Below are 22457 nucleotides of genomic sequence, written 5' to 3'. Positions count from 1 at the left end.
AAAGATCTCAGTGCTTGCAAATCCATCAAATGTAGTATTTTGATAAAGTCTGTAGGAAATTGACCCAGTTCCCCTGAAAGTGGCAAGCATACTTTAGCATTGTACAAATTCCTATTAGAAGATGCTTAGGATTTCTGAAGAGTGATAGAAGTCCACATCACTAACAGCAAAATGATGAGCTGATTTCCAAGCCAAAGACCAAACTGAGTTCTACCACAACATTTAACAAACAATGCAACATAGGTTTTAAAGGTCGTGAAATCAGAAAGTGCTGAAGGCCCTATATTTCATGTTATAGTACGAATCACTGACGTTTAAACAGCTAGAAACCAAAGCTAGGACGCTTTAATGAGCCATAAGGAAGTACTGATGGTTTTATAAGAGAGAAAAGTTTATTGTTAAAAAGTAATCTTGAACACATGCTGGGAAAGGGTGGTCTTTCTTACCAGTTAAAAGCTGGAATTAAAAAGACTATAAATATCCAAAATTGGTTGAAGTGAAAATTTTGCTTCAAGGTAAATGCTCTTTTACCTATTTTTTAATTAACTGTCTGATGAAGTTAGATATTTTTAAATTGTGATGCACTGATCTATTTGTAAAAATGACAGAAAAGGAGAACATTTTATAATTGTGGGTGGCAGGGGTGTAACACAATGGAAATTTGTAAAAAATGTGTAGAGCGTGAAGGAAACCACAGGAAAGTGGAACTAGGGGAGTTTGGAATTTGAAGAATTTCTCTGTACAGGAAAAGTTCTTAAAAATTCATCATGGCACAAACTGAAGACATTATTACTGTAATTCCACAAAGATTAGGAAGTGCAGGTACCCAGGATCTTATGCTTCCTGAAAGAAAAAAAACTTACTAATTTACTAGGGACATATCCTATTTATTTGACTAACATTAAGAAAGTTAATTCATATCACCAATCTCTATATTGTCATTACAATGCTGATAAGACATTTAAACACCAAACCATGATAAATTATACTGGATTTGACTTTGTTTCTACCAAAGTCAATGTCAGAAGTCTCCATAATTTCAGCATGAAAGATCACACCCATTTGAAAGCGAGGTATAATCTACTGAAAGCAGTATTTCAGTGCAGTCACAAGTGGACAAGTTTGCATGGTACAAAGAACTTGGAAGAATACCATCACTTTGCCTTCTTACGTATACCTGCATAAAGGCATAAATATTGCTTATTACTCCTCTGCTCTCAAAACTCATTAATGCCAGGAAGAATAAGGCTTGCTCTTGTCACAGTTGTCCTTCATTTTCCCTTGCTAAATGAATCCCAAACACTGCTCTGCAATGCTGTTCTCCTTAGCAGGCCATAAAAATTTTTAGGTACATGCAAAAAAATAGGATTCAAGTGGACCAACATACATTCTTTTGTCAGTCTTTCAGATTAGGGGGCATATGGAACTTTCTCAAAATACACTTGTGTTTTAAACAGTTTCTGGTTGTTCCTAGCTTTGGAAGGACAAGAATCCCTCTCCCTCTGTACATTCACATGCTCTAGCAAACTTGTTCATTTTGTCTTCATGTGAAGTACTGGGTCATTACTTGGCTTGCAGGAAGAAATTGGAATCTGTATCAGTATATTGCATCTCTGTTATATAAATAAAAAAGATTTCGTTTGCCAAAAATAATTCAGTGTTACAAAAATGAGTAACTAATTTCCTAATGGAATTTATAGAAAAGAATTTATTAAATAAGAGATGATAAAGATATTATTTTTGGCCATCTGCTATAGACTGATTACTGTAGAGAAAAAAATTAAATTACAAGAATATTAAAAAGGCCCACCCTGGATTACACACCCTGCAAGCTGTTTTTCATCTGCATATCAACTGCAAAGGAATTAAGGGAAGTCATTGTATCAAAAAACTGGCATTACATTCTGAAGTTAGAGCTCACCAATACAAGTCTCAGTGATTTTTTTATAGGAAATGCCTCTAAACAGTGCTTTCTATTCCATTCCCTTTCTTGAGCAAGCTACCATTTTTATTTGTTTCATCTTTGTTGCTATGAATGTTCTACTGAAGTGAAACTAGCTTGTTTACAGGTAGTAATTCCCACCAATACAACAGCTTTACTTTAAATAAAAAAAAATAAAATCAAATACAGAAGCATGTGATAACGCTCTTCTACTGCTTTCTGTGTGATGCATTGACCAGGTTGTTTATGCCTTTCACTAGAGACTATTTTAAGTGAAGAAAAAATTATGTGCTTTCATATGTTTTAGAAGAATCTTTTGTGTATAAATTGAATATCACAGAACAGTTCCTGTTTTGCAAAGCGGTCCTATGTGTTCCTTTATATACCTATTTGATTGCATTTTCTGATGGTTCACTATGAAATTCTATTTACATGTACAACTATAAATCAATCAGCAATCAAATTAGAAAAAAAATAAATCTGCAGATGAGTTGTTTTGAGGCTTTGTTTACTTACCTGCAATGAACAGAAATTGGTCCATCCTGACCAAATTGCTCTTTTGTCTTATGAACTTGGCCTATGAAGTCAATAAATCCTTCTCCAGACTTTGGCACTCCTTGTTCTGGCCAGTCAGTGAACTGGAACTGCCTCACTGTTCGGGACTGGCCATCCTTTAACAAAAGACACAAGTAATTTACCCCAAAACTATGTTCCAGGGCTGAAAGTCAGTCAGCCAACAACCAAAAGACAATCACAAGCAAAGGTCATTGAAAAGAGGTGGAAATGGCTAAGATCACATTTATGAAGACTCTTTTAATCACAGTACTGGCTTGTGCTTTGGACACATTGGTCCAGAAGTGCAGCTTCCGTAACAATATTGCATTGATTCCCTTCTGCACTGGATAGGAGAGTTGCCTGACATTCTTCCTGCTTAAAAAGCATGTCTGAGACTAAAGACATCCCATCAGGTTATATGATGTTTTTAGTAAGTTATGTTTTGATTCCTATACACTGCAAGGATACGTAGAATAAGGCCTCCAATCTGACTCTCCATTCCCTATGTATGCCCATTTAGTGCATGGCAGGCATGAGACTTATGAGACTCATTTAGCAACTGCCCCCTGCAGATGATATCTTTAGTAGCATGGTACTTTCTATGAGGTGGACATAACCTGTGAATAAGATGGTTCAAGACAAGCCAGCTGTTTATAAAAGCATCCACTTCCCCTCAGTCATTGTAATTTCATGCACTAACAGCTTGGACTCAGTACAAAATCAGAAGAAGGCCTTCCTCTCTCAAAACAAGTTGGCTGAAGCTGTTAATTCCCTTTGGTTAGGAATACTAAAAAGACTGTTTAAAACTGCAGGACACTGCAGCATGGTTATTTCCATAATGAAGGCATTGGAAGTATTAAATGCCAACTTCTGCTGTATGCTATTGAATATATAAATGGTCAGGACACATAAATAGAGAAAATAAAGTACCAATGGATTAAGTAAATTTGGTCTGAATTTTCAAGCTTTGTTCTTGATGATTTCGACACTGTCAAACTGCATACCTAAAATTAAAAGCATGGGCATAAAAGCAGGAGCATATGAGCTACTGATGTGAATTTGTGCCTCTGGACATGTTTCCTAAGCACCTATCTTGCCATGGCTTCAAAATGGTCTAAATGAAGCTCTTGAAAAAATGAAATTATTACAGGAGATCCACCCAAAAAGCAACAAGTTATGGTGTAGGCAAATAACTATTTTCTTTTTAATTTTTCCTCCACCACAAGCACTTAGTAATTACAGACCTTTGAAAGGAAATAGAAGTGATTTTAAATATAGCCAAAGCTTTTATGTTTTCTCTGGTATTGTGGGTTTTTGCCTCCCATGTCTCAGATGAGTAAGGAAAACAGAAAATACGTGTATGTGCGCCAGCCACTGCTCCGTAAGAGGACACATATACACTTCTCTGACTTATTTCTTGAACTTACTATCTCTTATATTCTCACTAGACTGCTGCTACAATTTAGCAGTCTATTTCTGTGGAACGTTTTTGCCCACTTAAAAAAATGATTAATTAAATAAATAAATCTGTTTGAAAATATTTACCCAATTTTATTTCTTGTGGGCATCAAGAAAAAGAACTAAATATTTTCTCTGAAAATGGCATTTTGTTAATGCAGACTTCTCTCAAAATGGTGCCTGTGATCCCATTTTCCCAAAGAAGACAGAATGAAACTGCATCTTTCAGATGGCCTTAGGCATGACATTGATTAATCAGTAAGACAAAACAATAGGTTGTTTCCCTTCAAAATAACCTCACATTCTTCTGAAGTAAAGAAAACCTTAAAACTGACTCAGTTCAACATGCTGGTTAAGGAGACAGAAACTCTTCAGCAAGTTCTGACCCTGACAGGAATTATGCTAGAATAACAGTAACTTCTGAGAGATAGAAAATATAAGAAAGATGCTGCTTTACTAAGTCTACACTGTCATTGGGAAGACCACAAATTTCTATGTGCAAAATAGATTTGATGGTAAATATTTATTTTTGAGGTGTGTCTATATCAATTGTGTTGGTATATTTCATGATCATAAGTCCAGTGCAAGTCTGTGAAAACTGTTCTGATCTAGTTTCAATGGCAATGTTTTCTGTTATTTAATGCAATTTAATGAGCGCAGAAGTAAACTTAGTCTAATGGTAGAGTACCATAAAAACATACTGGGAACTGATCTGCAATTTCTTACACAGTTCCCTTTGCCATTGACATTATAAACAGCGCTCCTTTCTTTTAATGAAATGCTTGCTAATAGCAGTCCAAATACAAATGCCAAATTTTGTTAAAATCTTTACTTGTGACAGTTTGCACAGTTAGTTATGAAAACTTGAACTTTGAGATTCCCTGTGGAGCAGAGTGCTTTTAATGTATCATCCTATTGATTGGCTGATGATTTGGAGTTCTTCTTGCTCTGCACAAAGGATATTCAATTGTCTTTTGATGAGGATGTAGAATTTATAATAACAGTTATTATTAACATTTTAGCTTTAAATGAGACTGCTCCAACATACTGACCTTGGAATTTACAGAGAAAGTGAGTGTAAAGCAGTCAGAAGCCATAGAAACAGTTACAGAGGTCAGTTTCACCTTACAGAAATTCACAGCTTTGTTTCGGAAACAACAGAGAGCTCCACACCAAAACTTGCTGCTGACACCTCAAAGGCAGTGTACTTCTTTTCTTGTCCCTGGTGAATAATTTCCCTGCTTGGCTTGGCCAGAACATGGCTGGTATTCTAACATTATGGATGGTTTTTGAGATAGCAGGGGAGAGGCTGGCTGTAACCACTGCAGCATTTACTCAATAATGCAACAATTTAGCTAGATGGCTTCAGTTACTGGGTGTAACAGACATAAAAGCCTAACTACAACAAAACTATAAAGTACATTTTGGTAAGTAGTAGCCACTGCTTCGATTAAATTTGGGAGGAGTTATAGTTTTCCAGCACATCTAAAAAATGTAAGATGGCCCTGTTAGCTTGCCAGTGCATTGTTTAACTAAATTTGGCCCATGAATGTAAAGACATTTTTAAGATTTGAGAAGCAATTATATGTGATGGCAAAACTCCACAATAGCCACTGCCAAGGTGGATGTTTGCTTTTTGAAGTAAGTGTACTAATATCAGGTCCAAAAAAAATGATTTCTGGCAAATTAAGTTATTTGACTCTTTAAGAATTTTTACTGGTTTTCTAGCTATAAGTAAACAGACTTTTGTAAATACCCTAGTTCTATAAACTCTTGAAAGAGCTTTTTGGAAATACATACTGTTTGGAGATACTTCAACTACATCTGTACCTTTTTGTTATCATTGTTATTTTGTGATCTGAGCTTGGTGAACTATGTCACGTAAGAGCTCTGCCAGCTTGAGATGGAACAGATTTTTTATAAATGATCAATGAAAACTTGTCAGCACAGTTGTCGTGGAATTGGCTTTCACTGCCTATGCTTACAAGTGTGTCTAAAGGCTGATCTTAGGAGGTGGCTGACCTCCATTTTTGTTAAGTACAAATAGGTTAAGGTTAGAGAAGGTGTAAGTGATATAAGGATCATGTGATCCTTACTTAGACTTCAGACAGAATGAAAGTCAGATGAAGTTTGTCTACAGTTTCTTCCAAAAAACACTCACCTATGTAGCATTTGCTAAAATAAATTTTTTATGTGCTGACTCAGTTACTGACTATACTGTCTAATTAATTGTCGGTAGTACCTAATTTTACTTGAAGCTTACATTAAAAGCAGCAGTCTAGCTAACTATGAGAAAGTCTACTGTTGCGGATGCTGGCTGGCAACTCCTAGTAATCACTCATTCCTGGACAGTACATCCTGCTATTTTACTTGAATAAATAGTATTCTACAGCTTTTACAGAAATGGAGGCTGTCAGTAAAGTCCTACAAACCACAAATCTGAGAAATGCCAGATATATATTTAAAATTTATGTATATTTAATCTTAGATAAGTTCTCAGTTTTGAACTCAAGAATTCGGGTAAGAAATACAGTATGAAAATGAGGATGCTAGGGTCACAGCTGCACATATCTAGTCTGCAGATATACATGAGTGTTGAAAATATGCTATGCCAAAAATCAAATTATAATGTGCAGAGCTTGTCAAGCTTTTCTTACAAATGCTATTTGCTGTGCAGTTTTTAAATCTCAGCGTATTAACCTTCATACTCACTCAGACAAGAGGGTGGTGCAAAACAACATTTTTACAGCTGTAAGGGACAAAAAGTTGCCCCCAAAAGGATCAAAGGAAAAATAAGGAAAAAAGCAAAATGGTCCTCAAATCATCTAATGCATTTTGGCATAAATAGTTATTCAGGACTCTACAAAGATGTGCTGCCTAGATGTTAGATCTGAATGAAGTCAGTTGTTCTTACACAATCTTGTAGAAAGTACACCCCTAGAGTTTTTCTAATAATAATTATAAAAAGAAAGGGAGAGGAAAAGAGAGAGCTTGACATTATCTTTTAAACTTCTGTGAACTAGTGTAATGCTCTGTTAACTTACCCTTGCATCTGTAACCTTGAATTCCCTCAGAATATACTGTGGCATGTTGTACTCTGCCATTGGATCTACCACAAAATACTGATATCTGGCTGAGCGCTCTGCAGGCCAGTACTGGTGGCATTTTTCCTACAAAATAAGGAAGCAAAATACATTTCCTGTTGTTTGAGACCACTACTATAAACTGGGATAAACCCTTTTTTACTGAGAGAAGTGTAATACTCGTGGAAAGAGCCATTAGTGACAGGAACATGAATTTTGTCTTACTGTGAACATAAAGATCCATACCTAGAATAAATTTGATCTCTCTGATGACTGTATACCTGAACTTGTTTATACTTCTCCTCAGTTCCATTATTTATCACTGACAAGGGCTACCCCTAGCCTGATTTTCCATACAGAATGGCATTTAAATCTTGAGGCCATCTTCAGTTTTCTTTCTTCTTCCCTGTTGAAGCAAGTCTTCCTGTCCTCAGTCAGGACTATTTCTGCAACTACTAGCCTTGTCGTGAATCGTCTCTATTCCCTTGATACATGGCCTGACTCAGATTTCACTTATCACATATGGCTTCATCTTGATGTAATCCTGTCCAGATAGTAAACTGCTTCGTTCTCTCCATTACATAATGCAGCACTTGAATGAGTTTAGGACTGTAAACTGGATGCTGAAACTTTAAAGTTTAGTGCTATGAACACACAGAAGATATTCAGATCTTGAAAGTACTACACTTTCTTCTACCATTGTTAAACAGACACTGCAAAAGTGGAGTTTACAAGTAAGAAATCTGTGGTTTTAAATAGACAGCAATGCTCTCTGCATACCATGAATATCAACATGCAAACTCAGCTGCTGAATCTCAGTGTACCCCACAACAAAATGCCTTGTCTAGTATTTCAATACATCTACAAATTGGAAAACCTTACATCTGGTGACCAACCAATGCCACCGATACTTAAAAAGAAGGAACCTAAATCCTCACCTTTCTCTTCAGACAAACAACAAAGAAATATTTTAATAAAAAATCAATATAACATTGTAGGAAAGGAATATTACAGAACTACTCACTCTGCCCATTTCTCGTAGCTTAGTGAGCATGACCACAATTGTAGAATTATGCTCCCAGAGCATTCTCCAAAAGTCTTCAGTTGTTTCTGCTAAGGGACCCTGTGTAGCTATATAAGCTTTTTGTTGTCTATGTTAAAAAAAAAAAAAAAATTAATCAAAAAAGTGAACTGATACACATATTCTGTTTATATGTAAACATTATCTAGAGGAAAAATTTATATACTATTAAAAATAAGTACATTAAAATCTTGTTATGATTGTTTAATCAAACTGTGGCTTTTTATTTTTAGAACTTCAAGAGGGAAATTACTGTATTATGATATATGTCTTTATCATTATTATTTAAATTTTATTGCAACCCTAATAGCCCAATTTTGTGTGCTGTAAAAAGCACTTAAACACTTAGTTTTGTTGGTTCATTTTGTAGAAATAACTGTTTAACAATCTATTAATTTTTGGAATTATAGCATCATACAGTTTCTTTATGAACTCCTTTTCAACAGTCTGATGCCTCCAGCAAAAGTAAGGAAGGAAGTTCAGGAATGGAGTGCACTGCATTTCCAGGCCTAAATATCCTACTAGTAGAAGCTACCACCAAGTTCTTAAAAGCTTCTGGATCAGCAGCTTTATAAGATGACCACTTTATGTTGTCTTGCTTCTTTCAAACAACAGAAACACCTCTGTAGGCAACAGTGACGATGAAGGTTGTTTCCAATTATGACCTGAGGCTCAGTAAATGACCTCTGCAGATACTCAGGTACACCTAAACGGCCTTATGGAAACTAAACTGCTCCTCTTTCATGCCTTTTTCTAGCTGCTGCATAAGTCAGCTAAGGGTATATTGCTTGGTGCTGCTAGGCTATGCAACTGTTTATGTACAAAATGCTTTCGGCATCTAGGTCTAGTCTTAATCAGTGTTCCAAGTTCACAGGTTATCACCTTGACACAAAGAGTGTATATCCTATGCGCTATATCTATGTATCTTTTTAAACCAATAGCAGTGAAAATACAGATGTTACAAATCATGAATGTACTTAAAATCTCAGTAAAGTTCGGCATGCAAAACATATTGGGAGCTCTCAATGGTTTAAAGGTAGGTAAAAATATAGTGTTTAAGACACTATGATATTTACAGAATTTTCCTGTATTGTATGGGTGAAAATCTAAACCTTTCATTAATATTTAAAAAACCTCCCAGTCAACCATGGCATGCATAGATAATAAAAAATAAATTTCAATGCTAGATTTTGTTATTTTCAATAAAATTAGATATATAATTTGTAAACTTTTAAAACAGCGAACAGAGAACACATCAACATTAATACCTGTATCCATCAATGAAACTGGCATTAATATAGTCAGAGCCTTCTACTCCTCGGATTGGTTGCAAGCATACCCTTGTAGACTCATATGGCATAATATTGACAAGGCGATTTTTGAATTTATTACATGGAAGATTGGCACTGATGAATCTTGAAGTGTGAGCCTTAGAGCTAGCAAGACGCTGTTGAAAATAAAGTAAAATAATTAAGGACGGGTATAACAAAAACAAATGACACTATCACATTTCATGATGTCTGCTAATATCCATTAATGAATAATTTCAGACGCTTATTTTTCCATGTTCTATTGCATTACCTAAATATTTGCAAAGCTTCTTTTAACACCTTATAAAAGTTTAATGTCTTCTCCGTTAATACATATTGCCAAATCTGAGTATTAAACTGTTACACAAACACACATTTCAAGCTATACAAACAATGAAGGAACAGCAGGGTTAAACCACCCTCAATGAATGGCTCTTGTCTGGACACGGGATTGAGCTGTACATTTCACAAGGGATTGTCTCCCTAATGTAAGATTTTATCCTGCTGATGTGTTATATTTTGATTACTGGAAACAACTGGTGGAGGACAGAGCAGCATTAAGTGTTATACCATTTGGTTTGGCTTCCCACAATATAAAATCCCAGTACCTTAAATTCCAGTTCCATTCCTGTGACATTCTCGCCTGTTTCTATCTGTGTCAGCTTCTGGATATATGCATACAGGTTTCTGGCTGGCACTTCGGTATTTCCACATGTCACTGCTTCTAGCAGTGCATCGTGGATAAAGATGTATTGGTCCTCAGTTTGAACCATGTAATTCCTCTGCGCTCTCATTAGAGTTACGTGGCCATAAATATCTACAGTCTTTTCATGCTTTATTCTCTCTAACATGGCATCTATCACAATGAAACAGCCAGTCCTGCCGACTCCAGCACTAAAAGAAATGAACACAGGAGGAAAAATATGAAGAACTATTTCATGCATTGTGTTTACTATTATGGCATTAAAATTTTAAAGTTTTGTAACACTGATTTGAACAGCACATTTTTCTGAATGCGAACATCAGTTCTTATGAAAGAGGTTGTCACCCTGAAATAAGTAAACTCCTTTAGCACCCATTATAAGCAGTTGAGAACGTGGAATGCTTTTATACTAGACCTTTGCATCTTGCAGTTTCAGGCTTAATATATAAACACATTGCAACATGTTCTAGAAACATATGTTCTTAAAAATAGAAATTACTGTGATGATGAATCCTCTAAGAATTCAAGCTTTATTTATAGCATGATTTGTAACTCATTAAACATGCTGTTGTTGCTAGTCTGTTTACAGAAGTAAACTGATTGACCAACAATAATGTTACAGAAATGGAGTCTTACATATTTCTATGGTACTTTAAACTTTGTATCCGTCTCCCAACTCTGTCAGTCTCCAACTATTCACCGTTTGTTCTGTCCTCTGCGCCTTCACTTAGCCCGGCCATACTGTTACTCTTTGCAATGCAAAGACATGACTACTTAGCTATGCTAGCTGTAGGCTGGGGAAATTCCCAGCTGGCCACTTCAACGTCTGTCTTGCATCTCTAGGAAAATGTAAGAAAGATCTAGAATTGCTAGAACCCGAACCAGGATACTCAGTCATTACCTTATTTCAAAGGACAGATTATAAAAGGGCTAAAATATGCTCAAAGACAAAGCTTGGAATCACAGCATTGAATTAATGTCCAGACTGGGTGAGTAGTATTTTTCAGACAAAGTTAGTGCTTCCTCACAGGTTCTGAGTTAGGTCAGTCGGTGGTTTCAGACAGGAGGTGAGTGAAGTCACATCAATCCTCTTGAGGCCAGAGAAACTACTACTTCTTAGCTTTCTGAACAGTAGGACACTCCTCAGGAACAACTCTGAGCAAGAAAGTTGCTTTCCCCTCCTTGTAGGACTTGAGGATAGAAGAAGACATGGGTCAGCTGTCATGAGCTTGGCACAGGAATAAACCTTGATGATGAAATATTCAGTTGGATCGAAGAGAATTAAGCCTGTCTCAGTAACAGACCTTCTTAGCAGCAGTTTATTTTTATGATACATGCTCTCAAAATGTGTCAGACATTAAAAAATTTTCAGTCATTTCCTCCCTGTCTTTAAGGTATTGTCTGTTGCTTGCATGGGCTACCTTTAGTAACTCCTGAGGACAATGTTATGCAATCAGGAAAGGAAAAAGAGACTTACAGTTCTCACCTTTATGTGATTACTGTTAGTTACACATGACCTGTTATTACACATTTGGCATAACTGAATGGGAATGATGTAGAAGGAATATGAAAAAGAATACAGAAGCTGAGAAAATATGCTGAAGGTCTGAATATGCAAATATATCTACAAGATTCTTTTATGGAGCTGTTTGGACTTAACTATTGAATCAAGGCTTCAGATGCATGATTGTCTTTTTACAAGTACATGACTGAATTTTATCAAGTTTTGTTACAACTATTAGTATACATGCAGCTATATAAAGAACAACTGTCAAATACAAAGGTTTTTGTAGATCATTTTTATATTGGGATCACATCATGTCTGTGACAATAGATCATAGTTTCTGGTCTTCTAAATGCTGTTTTTAGTTAATGGCATAAAATGCAGTACATGAAAGTATAGCAACTGTATAAACTATAAATGTTCAAACTGTCAACATACTGATACTATCCAAGCTAAGGATATTCAAGAACACCAAAACCTGCCATTTGTTAGAAAGGGATAGAAAGAAACAACCTAGCTCCTAGACAGCAATTATATAAATCCCAAGATCTTCTCACTGTTTCTTATCTTCCTGAGATATTAAAAATCATTGGTCCATTCTGAAATCAGTAATTAAGGCTAACCTTTATTTCTTGCATGATTCTTTTAAGAGTGTTTGCCAGTTACAAGCAAACTGCATTTACTTACAACCACGTCAAAAATAAGTACAGAGCAGAAAGATGTTTTAGTCTCACAATATCTAAGTTTGGTTTCTATGATTCCATATTTACTTATTGTTAATTATGTAGTCTTGCCACCAGTTTCTCTTCCTAGAAGCAGATCCCCTTCAAACAGCTGAGGACGTCTGCTACCAGACCAAATACATCAATCTCAGCTTTCTTAGGTGCCACTTGGACAAGAATTAGTCGATATTCTAAGCTTAAGAAAACTTACCAGTCAATGATATTGATCAATGGGAGTTGCAGAGAACGAAAATATACAATTTAAATGATGGCTATCCTAGCTAAATGGAAATTCATTTGCCCTGTATAATAAAAACTCTGCATTCCAGGAAACCTGAGTGACCTTAAAGTTGGTAATAATCATGAAGAAAAACTCAACTATTGCTTTTTTTTCCTGATTGAAAAGAAATCACAAGTAGCACACATTTTTGTCTCAGACTGGTTTATATAATGTTTAAACCACTCCTCAAACAATATCTCTTCATATTCAGTTTTATGAGCCTAACTAGTCTAGCCTAGTGAGAAATGTGAAGGTTTGACAGTGCAGATGTTCTCAGCAGTTTAGAACATGGTTCTCTTTCCTACCATATATTAATGAATTAATGTTTCAGAACTGTGTTTATAATGGTATATGATATTCTTTCAGAATATAATTAGTAGTTTACAGGCTTATGCAGAGGTGGTGAAGATCATGATACCAGACCAGAGAACATTACTAAGCACCAATGTTATCACAATAAGGATGGAGGGGCTGACATTACATTTATTGAGGCGTTTGGATCCAGCTGGCTCCTGACAAACTCCTCTACAGATTATTTTATCCAGCAAGATATTTTACTACCTTGAAGTGTTCAGGACATTCCAACTCTGCCAATTATAAATGAATAATGTGTCTAAGACTTTACTCTTTTTGGTTTCCAGGTAAAAATTGAACCAGTGCTATGAATATTTTAACTTCCTTCCTCTTTGTCCCCACATGCCTTCAAACTTCAAACTCCAACAGCTTCCTATACAAGAGCAAGAAACTCTCCTATCTTTATCCCCTGTTTCTCCTTCTCTTCTGCTATCATACAGACTTAACATGGTACTGGTACACTGCTCATAAGCCATGCAGTTTGAATACTCACTAATAAGCCACAGTTACATTAAAAAAATTTCCTATTTACTTTCTAATAAAATAATTCAGCTAATGAGAATAATTTCACAAAATAATTCTAAATTTGTTATGGGCTTTCCTTCCCTTTTGTTTTGCATCTTTGTTGCTATTTTCAAACATCACTTGAGCTAGTGAAAGATACTGTTATGTTTACAAGCTGAAAACCTAACCAATCTATTTAATAGGCATGCTTACTAGGAAACAGTTATTGCTTCAAATAGTATCATTCATCCTAATATAACATTTGTTTTCAATTTCTAAAAACATGACTGACTCAGTCCCATGAGCTGAAACATGTTTAATGTCCTGTGATGCAATACAGCTGCAATTCAGAAAAAGAAAAATTAAGAGGCATAAGGGGACCATTTCACATTAAAATCACTGCATGGATGTGTTAAAGGTTGGCTTTTGTGATTAATTTGTAGCTGTTTAAATGATGACCCTTTACTGATACTTCAGTGCTTTGGCAAAGGAAGGCAGTGTAATTTCCAGTATTCACAGATCATTTAATTGGAAGCATAGACAGTAAAATACAGACCAAAAATCATTTAGGACGTTTGTGACTCTTATCAGGGGAAAATTTTATTGAATATTACAATTTCAGACTGAATGAAGCTTGCATTTATGAACTGGAAGTTCATAAAACTGCTTGTGATATGGGAAAAATATAAAAATGCTTGATTTTTATTGAGGAACTTAATATGATTAATTAGATTCCAACCCCACAGAAATTCTGCAGTAGTTATGATAAGGGCAATATTTATAGTATTCTCTCCTTTTCCTCTTAGGAAAATAGAACACAGTTGAAAATCTCCCCTCTATCCAGGAAGGAGCAAAAATGACTCTTATGAAACTACTGAACATCAGCACTGAAGGGATACATCTGACTGAAATAGCAAGACTTCTGCGAAGAGAAACTAATGGAATTTCAAATTCCATTTTAGAAGAGATCATAAAATCATAGAATTACAGAATAGTTTGGGTTGCAAAGGAATTCACAATCATCTAGTTCCAACCCCCCTGCCATAGGCAGGCACACCTCACACTAAACTATGTCCAGCCTGGCCTTGAACACTGCCAGGGATGGAGAATTCACAACTTCCATGGGCAACTCATTCCAATGCCTCACCACCCTCACAGGAAAAGATTTCCTCCTCATATCCAATCTAAACTTCCCCTGTTTAAGTTTCAACCCGTTACCCCTTGTCCTGTCACTACAGTCCCTAATGAAGAGTCCCTCCCCAACATCCCTATAGGCCCCTTCAGATACTGAAAGGCTGCTAGGAGGTCTCCATGCAGCCTTCTCTTCTCCAGGCTGAACAGCCCCAACTTTCTCAGCCTATCTTCATATGGGAGGTGCTCCAGTCCCCTGATCATCCTCGTGGCCCTCCTCTGGACTTATTCCAACAGTTCCATGTCCTTTTTATGTTGAGGACACCAGAACTACACACAATACTCCAAGTGAGGTCCCACGAGAGCAGAGTAGAGGGGCAGGATCACCTCCTTCAACCTGCTGGTCACGCTCCTTTTGATGCAGCCCAGGATATGGTTGACTTTGTGGGCTGTGAGCGCACACTGAAGCAAACTTGCTGAGGGCGCACTCAATCCCACTGTCCATGTCAGCGACAAAGATGTTGAACAAGGCAGATCCTATCACCAAGCCCTGAGGGACACAATTTGTTACAGGTCTCCAGCTGGACATGGAGCCGTTGCCCACAACTCTTTGTGTGCGGCCATTCAGCCAGTTCTTTATCCACCGAGTGCTCCATCCATCAAATTGATGTCTCTCCAATTTAGAGACAAGGATGTCGTGTGGGACAGTGTTGAGCGCTTTGCACAAGTCCAGGTAGATGACATCAACTGCTCTACCCCTGTCCATCAGTTCTGTAGCCCCATCATAGAAGGCCACCAAATTGCTCAGGCAGGATTTGCCCTTAGTGAAGCCATGCTGGCTGTCACCAAGAACCTTGTTGTTTTTCATGTACCTTTGCATGCTTCCAGGGGAATCTGCTCCAAGATTTTGCCAGGCACAGAGGTGAGACTGACTGGTCTCTAGTTCCCAGGGTCATCCATTTTCCCCTTCTTGAAAATGGGGGTTATATTACTGTTACCAGACTGCTTCAAGAATTCTGGTACTGGCTTAAAAGGGACCTTTGAGAACTGATCTGCAAGTGTACAATGACTTTCTTTTACTCTCACTGTGGTTATGGTTGGATAGCAGCAACTAGGTATGGTATACAAAACATTTTTAGGTGTACTGCTTCACTAAAAAACTTTAGCCATTTTCTTCATCTCTATACTATGCATGAAGGCAACCATTTTTGCCACTGAAGTCACACAAAGCTTCTTAAAATGAACAAGGGAAAAAGAAAATCTGAAAATTGGATGTTTCACTGCAAGTAGATAAAGCTCTGCCTAAAGTTCCCTGTAGTTTCCAGATAGCTGGCAAAAGCATAAGAGACTCACATATAGAAAGTCAGCCTCAGCTATTTCTTCATTTACACAGCTTTATAAAGCTTTTACTTTCAGTCCATATGTTCTCAGAATTCTAGCATTATCATAAATTCTTCAAATATAACAGCTCCAGTTTTAAGCCCAATTTTTTTTTTTCTTAATAATATTTGATAGCAGAAGTGTAATAATGTTCAGGAAGTAAGTTTGTTCTTCTAATCCTAAATTCAGTTCTGGAGAGATCAAGCACAAGAAGCTGTCTTGGCAAATTTTATGATGAACATAAATAAACTCTCAAAATATTAAATACACAGAATCAAGACTCCAGAAATTTTCTGCAACAAATCCCATGTAAAGGGAATAATTGTTTATGAAATAACTTTAAAAGCTGAGTTTTCAATGCAGGATAAAGGTGTAGCACTAGTAATGTCCAACAAAACAAACAAAAAAACTTTTTGACACTTCTAACAAAAATATTCCACTACAGGAATTCAAATCCTCTCACCAGACTTTAAATTGAGGTCTTTCATGAGCTACAACTTTACACAAATGCAAGACTCCTATACAGCTTCAAAGCAATGCAGGAATGTGGTGTGGGTGTGCAAATGTAAACAGCAATTCCACTAGCTGACAGCTCAGAAGTATTAGAAATACTTTACATGTTTAGTAAATTATTTTAGCAGTGGAGAAATATATACCATGTTGAACTACATTAGAGGCAGTTTCTGGGCACACTGAAAATGTGACAACTGTTTACCTGAAGTTACATTTTTGCACTGCAATTACATTTAGGAGGTTTCTGTAGAACTAATTTGAAGGATTTTGTCTGATAATCTTTGTTCACTTTTACACTCATTCATTCACTCACCACTCTAAGGATCCACTACTTACAGAAGGATTCTGTGGATTTTCCCCTCAATGCCATTCTGAGGCCATTCTGCATGCCAAAAGGCTGCCCTTGCATTCACCTCAACATCAAGCAATGTGGCCCATATCAAGAATAGTAGAGAAACTGTAAGGTTGAAGAACATACCAAAGAGGATGACAGTGTATAAAGGGGAGGTTAAACACATTACATAATTCAGCTTGGAGCAGAGAAGACTCAAGAGAAAGGAAGATATGAAAGAACTGCATAAACTCGTGCTATGTGGAGGAGGTGAAAAGGAAATCACTATTCATCTTTTGCCTGCAACACAAGAAATAGGATCACGAAATGATGAGACAGGAAATTTAGAACAAACAGGAAGTTGCTTTTCCTGTAGTACGTCATTAAATTGTGAAACTCATTGTTACAAAATACCACGGAGTAAAGGATCCATTAAGGGTTATTAACCAACAAGTTACAGACACAACATCTTCTACAGAAATCTTTTTATTAGACTGGAATTTGGATATCTATGGAAATAAGATTCTAGACATGTCATGGGAGAGAAGCTTAAAAGCCCTGTCTAAATTTGGTCTCATGGTCCCACACACTTAAAAGAAAGCACCACCATTCCATTCCTTTCCCCTCATCCACCCCCTGCCTCATCTACTAATCAGATCTTCAAGGCCCCTGCCTTTCTATCAATACTTCTGTCTTTTCTGACACTTAGGAACTATGAGATTGAAAAGGGAGAGAACTATTTCTGAGACATGTTTTCTCTTCCTTAAAGAGACAGAATATCAGAGTACCTCTGCCTGTTTCTTTTCTGAAATCATGAATTGTTGGGTGGAAAAAAAAAATCCAACAACCAAACCTCTCATTGTTCTGCGTGTAAAATGAAATATAGCAGAAATTATACAATATGACAACTGAAAAGTTTATTGACCCTATTTCATACTGCTTCTGTTTCTTACCTTGTTTTTCCTTCAGAGTTGATTGTTGATTTTATATAGCAATATGTGATATAATCCTGCTTTTCATAGAGGATTTTTATATATATACACCTGACTGTAAATCATGGTTATCACCTGATTTCTTCAACTAGATACATAAAGAAAATACATTAGAATAAATTGTATTTCTCTGCACTGTTTTATCTGTGCACAACTATTTTCTGTGATTTTTTATTTAATCCAGTTGTCAGTTATCCTCCTTATTTTCTGACTTCTCTCAATACAATCTTACATATTCAGTGTACTGCATTCTCTATTTAGCATCTAACAGTAACTTCCCAAGAGATATCTACTCTGTGAGATTGTTGAGTTTCAGTGTACATTTTACATTCTTTGTACTGTACAATGCATTCACAAAGCATTCTTGTCATTATGCAATCCACTTAAGAAAGACCTATTTTAATTTACTGAAATAAAATTTAGTGAAATAGAGTTTAGAAAAATGCATTTTGAGGTTAATTTTAAAACACACAACTTACTGTGACTTGTTACCTTAAAGACAGATCTATGCATGAACAGTTGTAGTAAATACAGAAAATGATACTTGTAATTTATGAGAGGAAGTACATGGTGATCCTATCATCAATAAAAAGAATTGAAATTACAGCAAAGCAAACAAGTCAATGAGCAGAAATTACACTGCTTGCTGCTACTTCCTTGCTTTCTTTGCATTTCAACCTGTTTTGCATTCTCAGAGTGGAATGTTTTGAGGAGTTGTTTCGTAGTTTTGCATATTTCTGTGCTTTAATTACATTTTCATGTGGAGTATGTAGGAGAGCTATTACCCTATCTGTGTTGGAAGTAGAAAGGTGAACTGATGCTACCTGAAAATGAATTAAAGAAGGTGGGAAGAAATGTGTTCTGCAGAGCTGGGTAACAGAATGACCTTGAAAGTACCTGCTGAACACTGAGGTGTTTCCCAGTTTCAGAGTTGTTCTGGAGCCCTCCCTGACTCTAGGTGTTTGAATACCTATTGTGGTCAACAGCTGGTTTCTTTTCTTAACACCAGCTGCCTTCATGATCTCTGCTTCTGAAGTCAGAACACTACCATATGCCATTTGTTATACTTGGGGTTTAGACTGATAGAACAGTGATGAGGTTCCAGACTGTCATCTAGACACAATATTTCATTTGTTAAGTACAAAGCTAAAAAGACATAATACCAGGTCTCCACAGCTTGTGTTAGGTTTTTTTATTTTTCAGTACCAATAACAGTTCAAATGTATTGTGTACTGTTCACAGGTATCTGTCTACAAAACTTCTATGTATTTATATTTATTTATTTTTTTAATTTACTTATTATTTCTCTCCTCTTTTGGAAACTCAGAAATAAGCATAAATTAGTCCTCAAGCTTGAAGCTGACAGGACTTTTGTATAGCAAACCTTTTTTTGATGTCCATCTCAAGACGTCTCTTTTTTTTTTTTTTTTTTCCCACAGAGAACTAATGTATCTATAGGATACATTCAGAAGATAAAACAAATGTTATCTTCCCACTTCAGATTTGGTTCAAACTGAAGTGGCTGCAATATGCTAATAATGCAGTGAGATTTTACACAGAGAACAGAGCATAAAACCCTGAGGCTTCTCTGATGAGTTCATAGCAAAGTTCTTGCTAGGCCTCTGTTTTCTTAGACCAAGTGGTGAAAAGAATAAACACCCTTATCAATTTGTCTGACAATACTCCACTGACAGCTGAAGAGCTTGGGTACTGGTGCTACTTCGGATATTTCTTTTCTTTAACCTCAGCAGTCATACCAGCGTGAATTCTCCATAATGGTGTGGAAAGTCAGATTGTGATAGATTAATACCACTAAGCATTTCACTTTGCTTAATCACATAATGAAAATCATGGGGCCTTTGATGTAGAAGTTTCAAAGTAGCGGTAAAATGAGCTTGGATAGCCTCATAATAATTTTTAAACAACTGAAAAATGTTTTTAAAATTCAAGTGACAAAAAAAAACAAACAAAAAAAAAACAACAAACAATAAGGCACTGCAATAGGATTCACTTGGGACAACACTCATTGACAAAATCTGATAATAAGTGATGAGACCCTGAAGTAAGTCTATAAAAGTAGGAAAAGCAAAGAAAGATTAATATTATGGGCAGAATACTTGTCAGAAAGCCTCCACAAAAAGATAACAGGACTATGAACACCCGGAGGTGTTCAAGGCCAGGCTTGACATAGCCTTGTGTAGCATGGTTTTGTGAGAGGTGTCCCTGCCCATGGCAGGAGGGTTGGAACTAGATGATCTTAAGGTCCTTTCCAACCCTAACTATTCTATGATTCTATTTTTAAAGCTGCATTTTAGTTCTAGAGACACAGGGAGATGATTTAAAAAAGCTTTCATGCTGATTACTTTAGATAAAAATACAGCCTGTTAGAAGTTAGCCAAACACACTGGATAGCCAAGTTGATGCAATGTGTTCCAGTATACAGTGTGTCCAGCAATATTCTGGAATTTACTGTAGGTACAGCTGGGAAATCTCAGAGATACCCATTTCCAGAATTTGGCTATTGGGTTATAAAAATATTTTCACATTTCCTGCAGATGGCTGGATTCTTTTCTTCACTCATAATTTTAATTCAGAACTCATTATGGACAGCTGCTGGCTCTGATAGAACCTAATTGCTCTTTTACTAGACTCAGCTGCAAGCAGTCAGATTTCCTTTTCCTTTGTAGAGTATATTATATACAAACATGGGCGGGGAGAAAAATAACCAATTAACTAAATACGTATGTATAAAATGACTCACTAAGAGTGCTGATCAAATAATGTATCAAACTACAGCTTAGGTCAAAGGAAATTACAGGCCTTGTAGGACATGATAATATACATATGGAAATAATTATCAGCACCAACATATTTGTAATTTCAGATAACACATGGAAAAGGGATGGTTTCTGTTAAAAAAAAACTTACAGAAATTTTTTACATTTTAATAAGGGGCAGGTTATTTCACTGAGTGAAAAGCCATCAGTCTCCAGACCTGCTCAACTGAAACCATTTGCTGCCCGAATTCAAGTTAGGCCTCAATACATCCACCAGACAACTTTTAGCAAGAAAATGTGCCATAATTATGGAACTGTTTTTGCTTCCTTACCTCTTACTAAAAAGTTAAGAAAACTGTGGAGTAGTTATTGTTACTAAGGCTACAGAAAAGGGTATGTAACAAGCAAGGGAGCAGAGATAGCCAGCCAAAAGACTAGGGATGTGAGGATTCCCTTCCAATTCTCTCTACATGGTAAGTACTAAAGCAGTTTGGGATATTTTGCTATCCTAGTTTGCTATGATGGATGAAGACAAGTGAAAGTTGTAGACATGTAAAACAATAAACAGTGTTAAAAATGTTTTTGCCTTTTTTTCTTCTCCTCTTTACCTAAAAACATTCAGTGAAATGAGCAGACACGTTTAAAGCAGTAAATAGGTAGCTTCTTCCATAATGTGTGAAACTACTTGTCGGAGAATAATACTTAGACAAGGAAAAACTCAAAGATAAGACTGTTTTAGTTCTTTAAAATGTGTACATATGTACATATATGTACAATCATGAATATGAACAATGAGATATCCACCAGTTTCTCTAGGCAGGTAAAGAAATAACCACGGAAAAGAATTTAAATCCTCATGAAGTAGGGCTATACTAGTCACTAACTGCTTGCTGCTTGCAAGGAAACTTTACTGAAATAATTGTTGACATTGGAGTTCCATACTTTCCCCTAAAAGTTTTGACATTTGCCATTGTCAGAGTCAGGCCCAGATAGACCACTAATCATATCTAGTAATAGTATTCACTATGATCCTTTACAGATTTCTGACTTCTACCAGAAACAAAATCTTGCCCTATGCAGTCACAGCATCTTTTTAGGATTTCAAAAGATAATCCTGCCCTAAGTTACAGCAGTGAGGGTATAATCCCCTAAACCACAGGCTAAGTGCCAGCCAAAGATGGCTTTATATACATTGGACTGGTTTAATCAAAAAGACCACAAGTAGGCATTTTCCATTATTTGAACCTGCATGAAGAAATAGAATCATAGAATCATACTTGTTTTTTGTATGCCTTGAATTTTTAATAGTGGTTCCAGTGATACCTTTTTATGCTTACAAAAAAGGAAGCATATACTGTATATACAGCAGCTTCAGTTCAGGTTTTAGGAAAGGATTTTCACTGGGCAGAACTGGTTTAGAGAAAACTTGAAAGTGGATCAGCATCAGTTTGCTGGTGTCTGGCACCTCACGGAGGATTTTCTAGATAATGTAGCACAGCATTTTTCTATTCAAACTAAAAATATCAAGGTACCCCAGCCAATCTTTAAGGACCCTGCATACTGTCACAATGACTATTGTATGGTAACCCTTGTCATGTTCATAATTCCAGGTTTTTGTATATGAGCACCTAAATTTAAAGAAACAAGTTAAGCTAATAAGAGCCAAACTGCCCTTCATTTAAAGAGTGATCAGTTGAGGAAGATAACTGGCATGTTTTCAATCAAGATAATCCTAACTAAAGACACTCAAATGTGAAACAGAAAAAAAATCCAGCATTACACATTCGTTAGTGGCTCTACCAGCACACTGCCAGAGACTCTGTTTTGGCCTATATGC

At 36.3% G+C, this 22457-nt stretch overlaps 1 protein-coding gene across 8 annotated transcripts in view; it reads right to left on the bottom strand.

The window, feature by feature from the left end:
* PTPRD (protein tyrosine phosphatase receptor type D) overlaps positions 1 to 22457 on the bottom strand; it is a 1311464-nt gene that overhangs the window by 8140 nt on the left and 1280867 nt on the right. For all 8 annotated transcript variants that reach the window (XM_062609059.1, XM_062609064.1, XM_062609063.1 and 5 more), the window contains 5 exons: positions 10038 to 10323; positions 9388 to 9566; positions 8063 to 8189; positions 7000 to 7125; positions 2459 to 2613 (listed from right to left, as the gene is read on the bottom strand). In XM_062609059.1, coding sequence (XP_062465043.1) covers positions 2459 to 2613; positions 7000 to 7125; positions 8063 to 8189; positions 9388 to 9566; positions 10038 to 10323 — 873 coding nt within the window. The remainder of the gene's footprint in view (positions 1 to 2458; positions 2614 to 6999; positions 7126 to 8062; positions 8190 to 9387; positions 9567 to 10037; positions 10324 to 22457) is intronic.

The sequence above is a fragment of the Pezoporus occidentalis genome, unplaced genomic scaffold (genome assembly GCF_034315485.1).
Source record: "Pezoporus occidentalis ecotype Australia unplaced genomic scaffold, CSIRO_AGI_Poc_V1 ctg133, whole genome shotgun sequence".
Lineage (NCBI taxonomy): Eukaryota > Metazoa > Chordata > Aves > Psittaciformes > Psittacidae > Pezoporus > Pezoporus occidentalis.
This window is presented reverse-complemented; position numbering and strand designations above follow the sequence as displayed.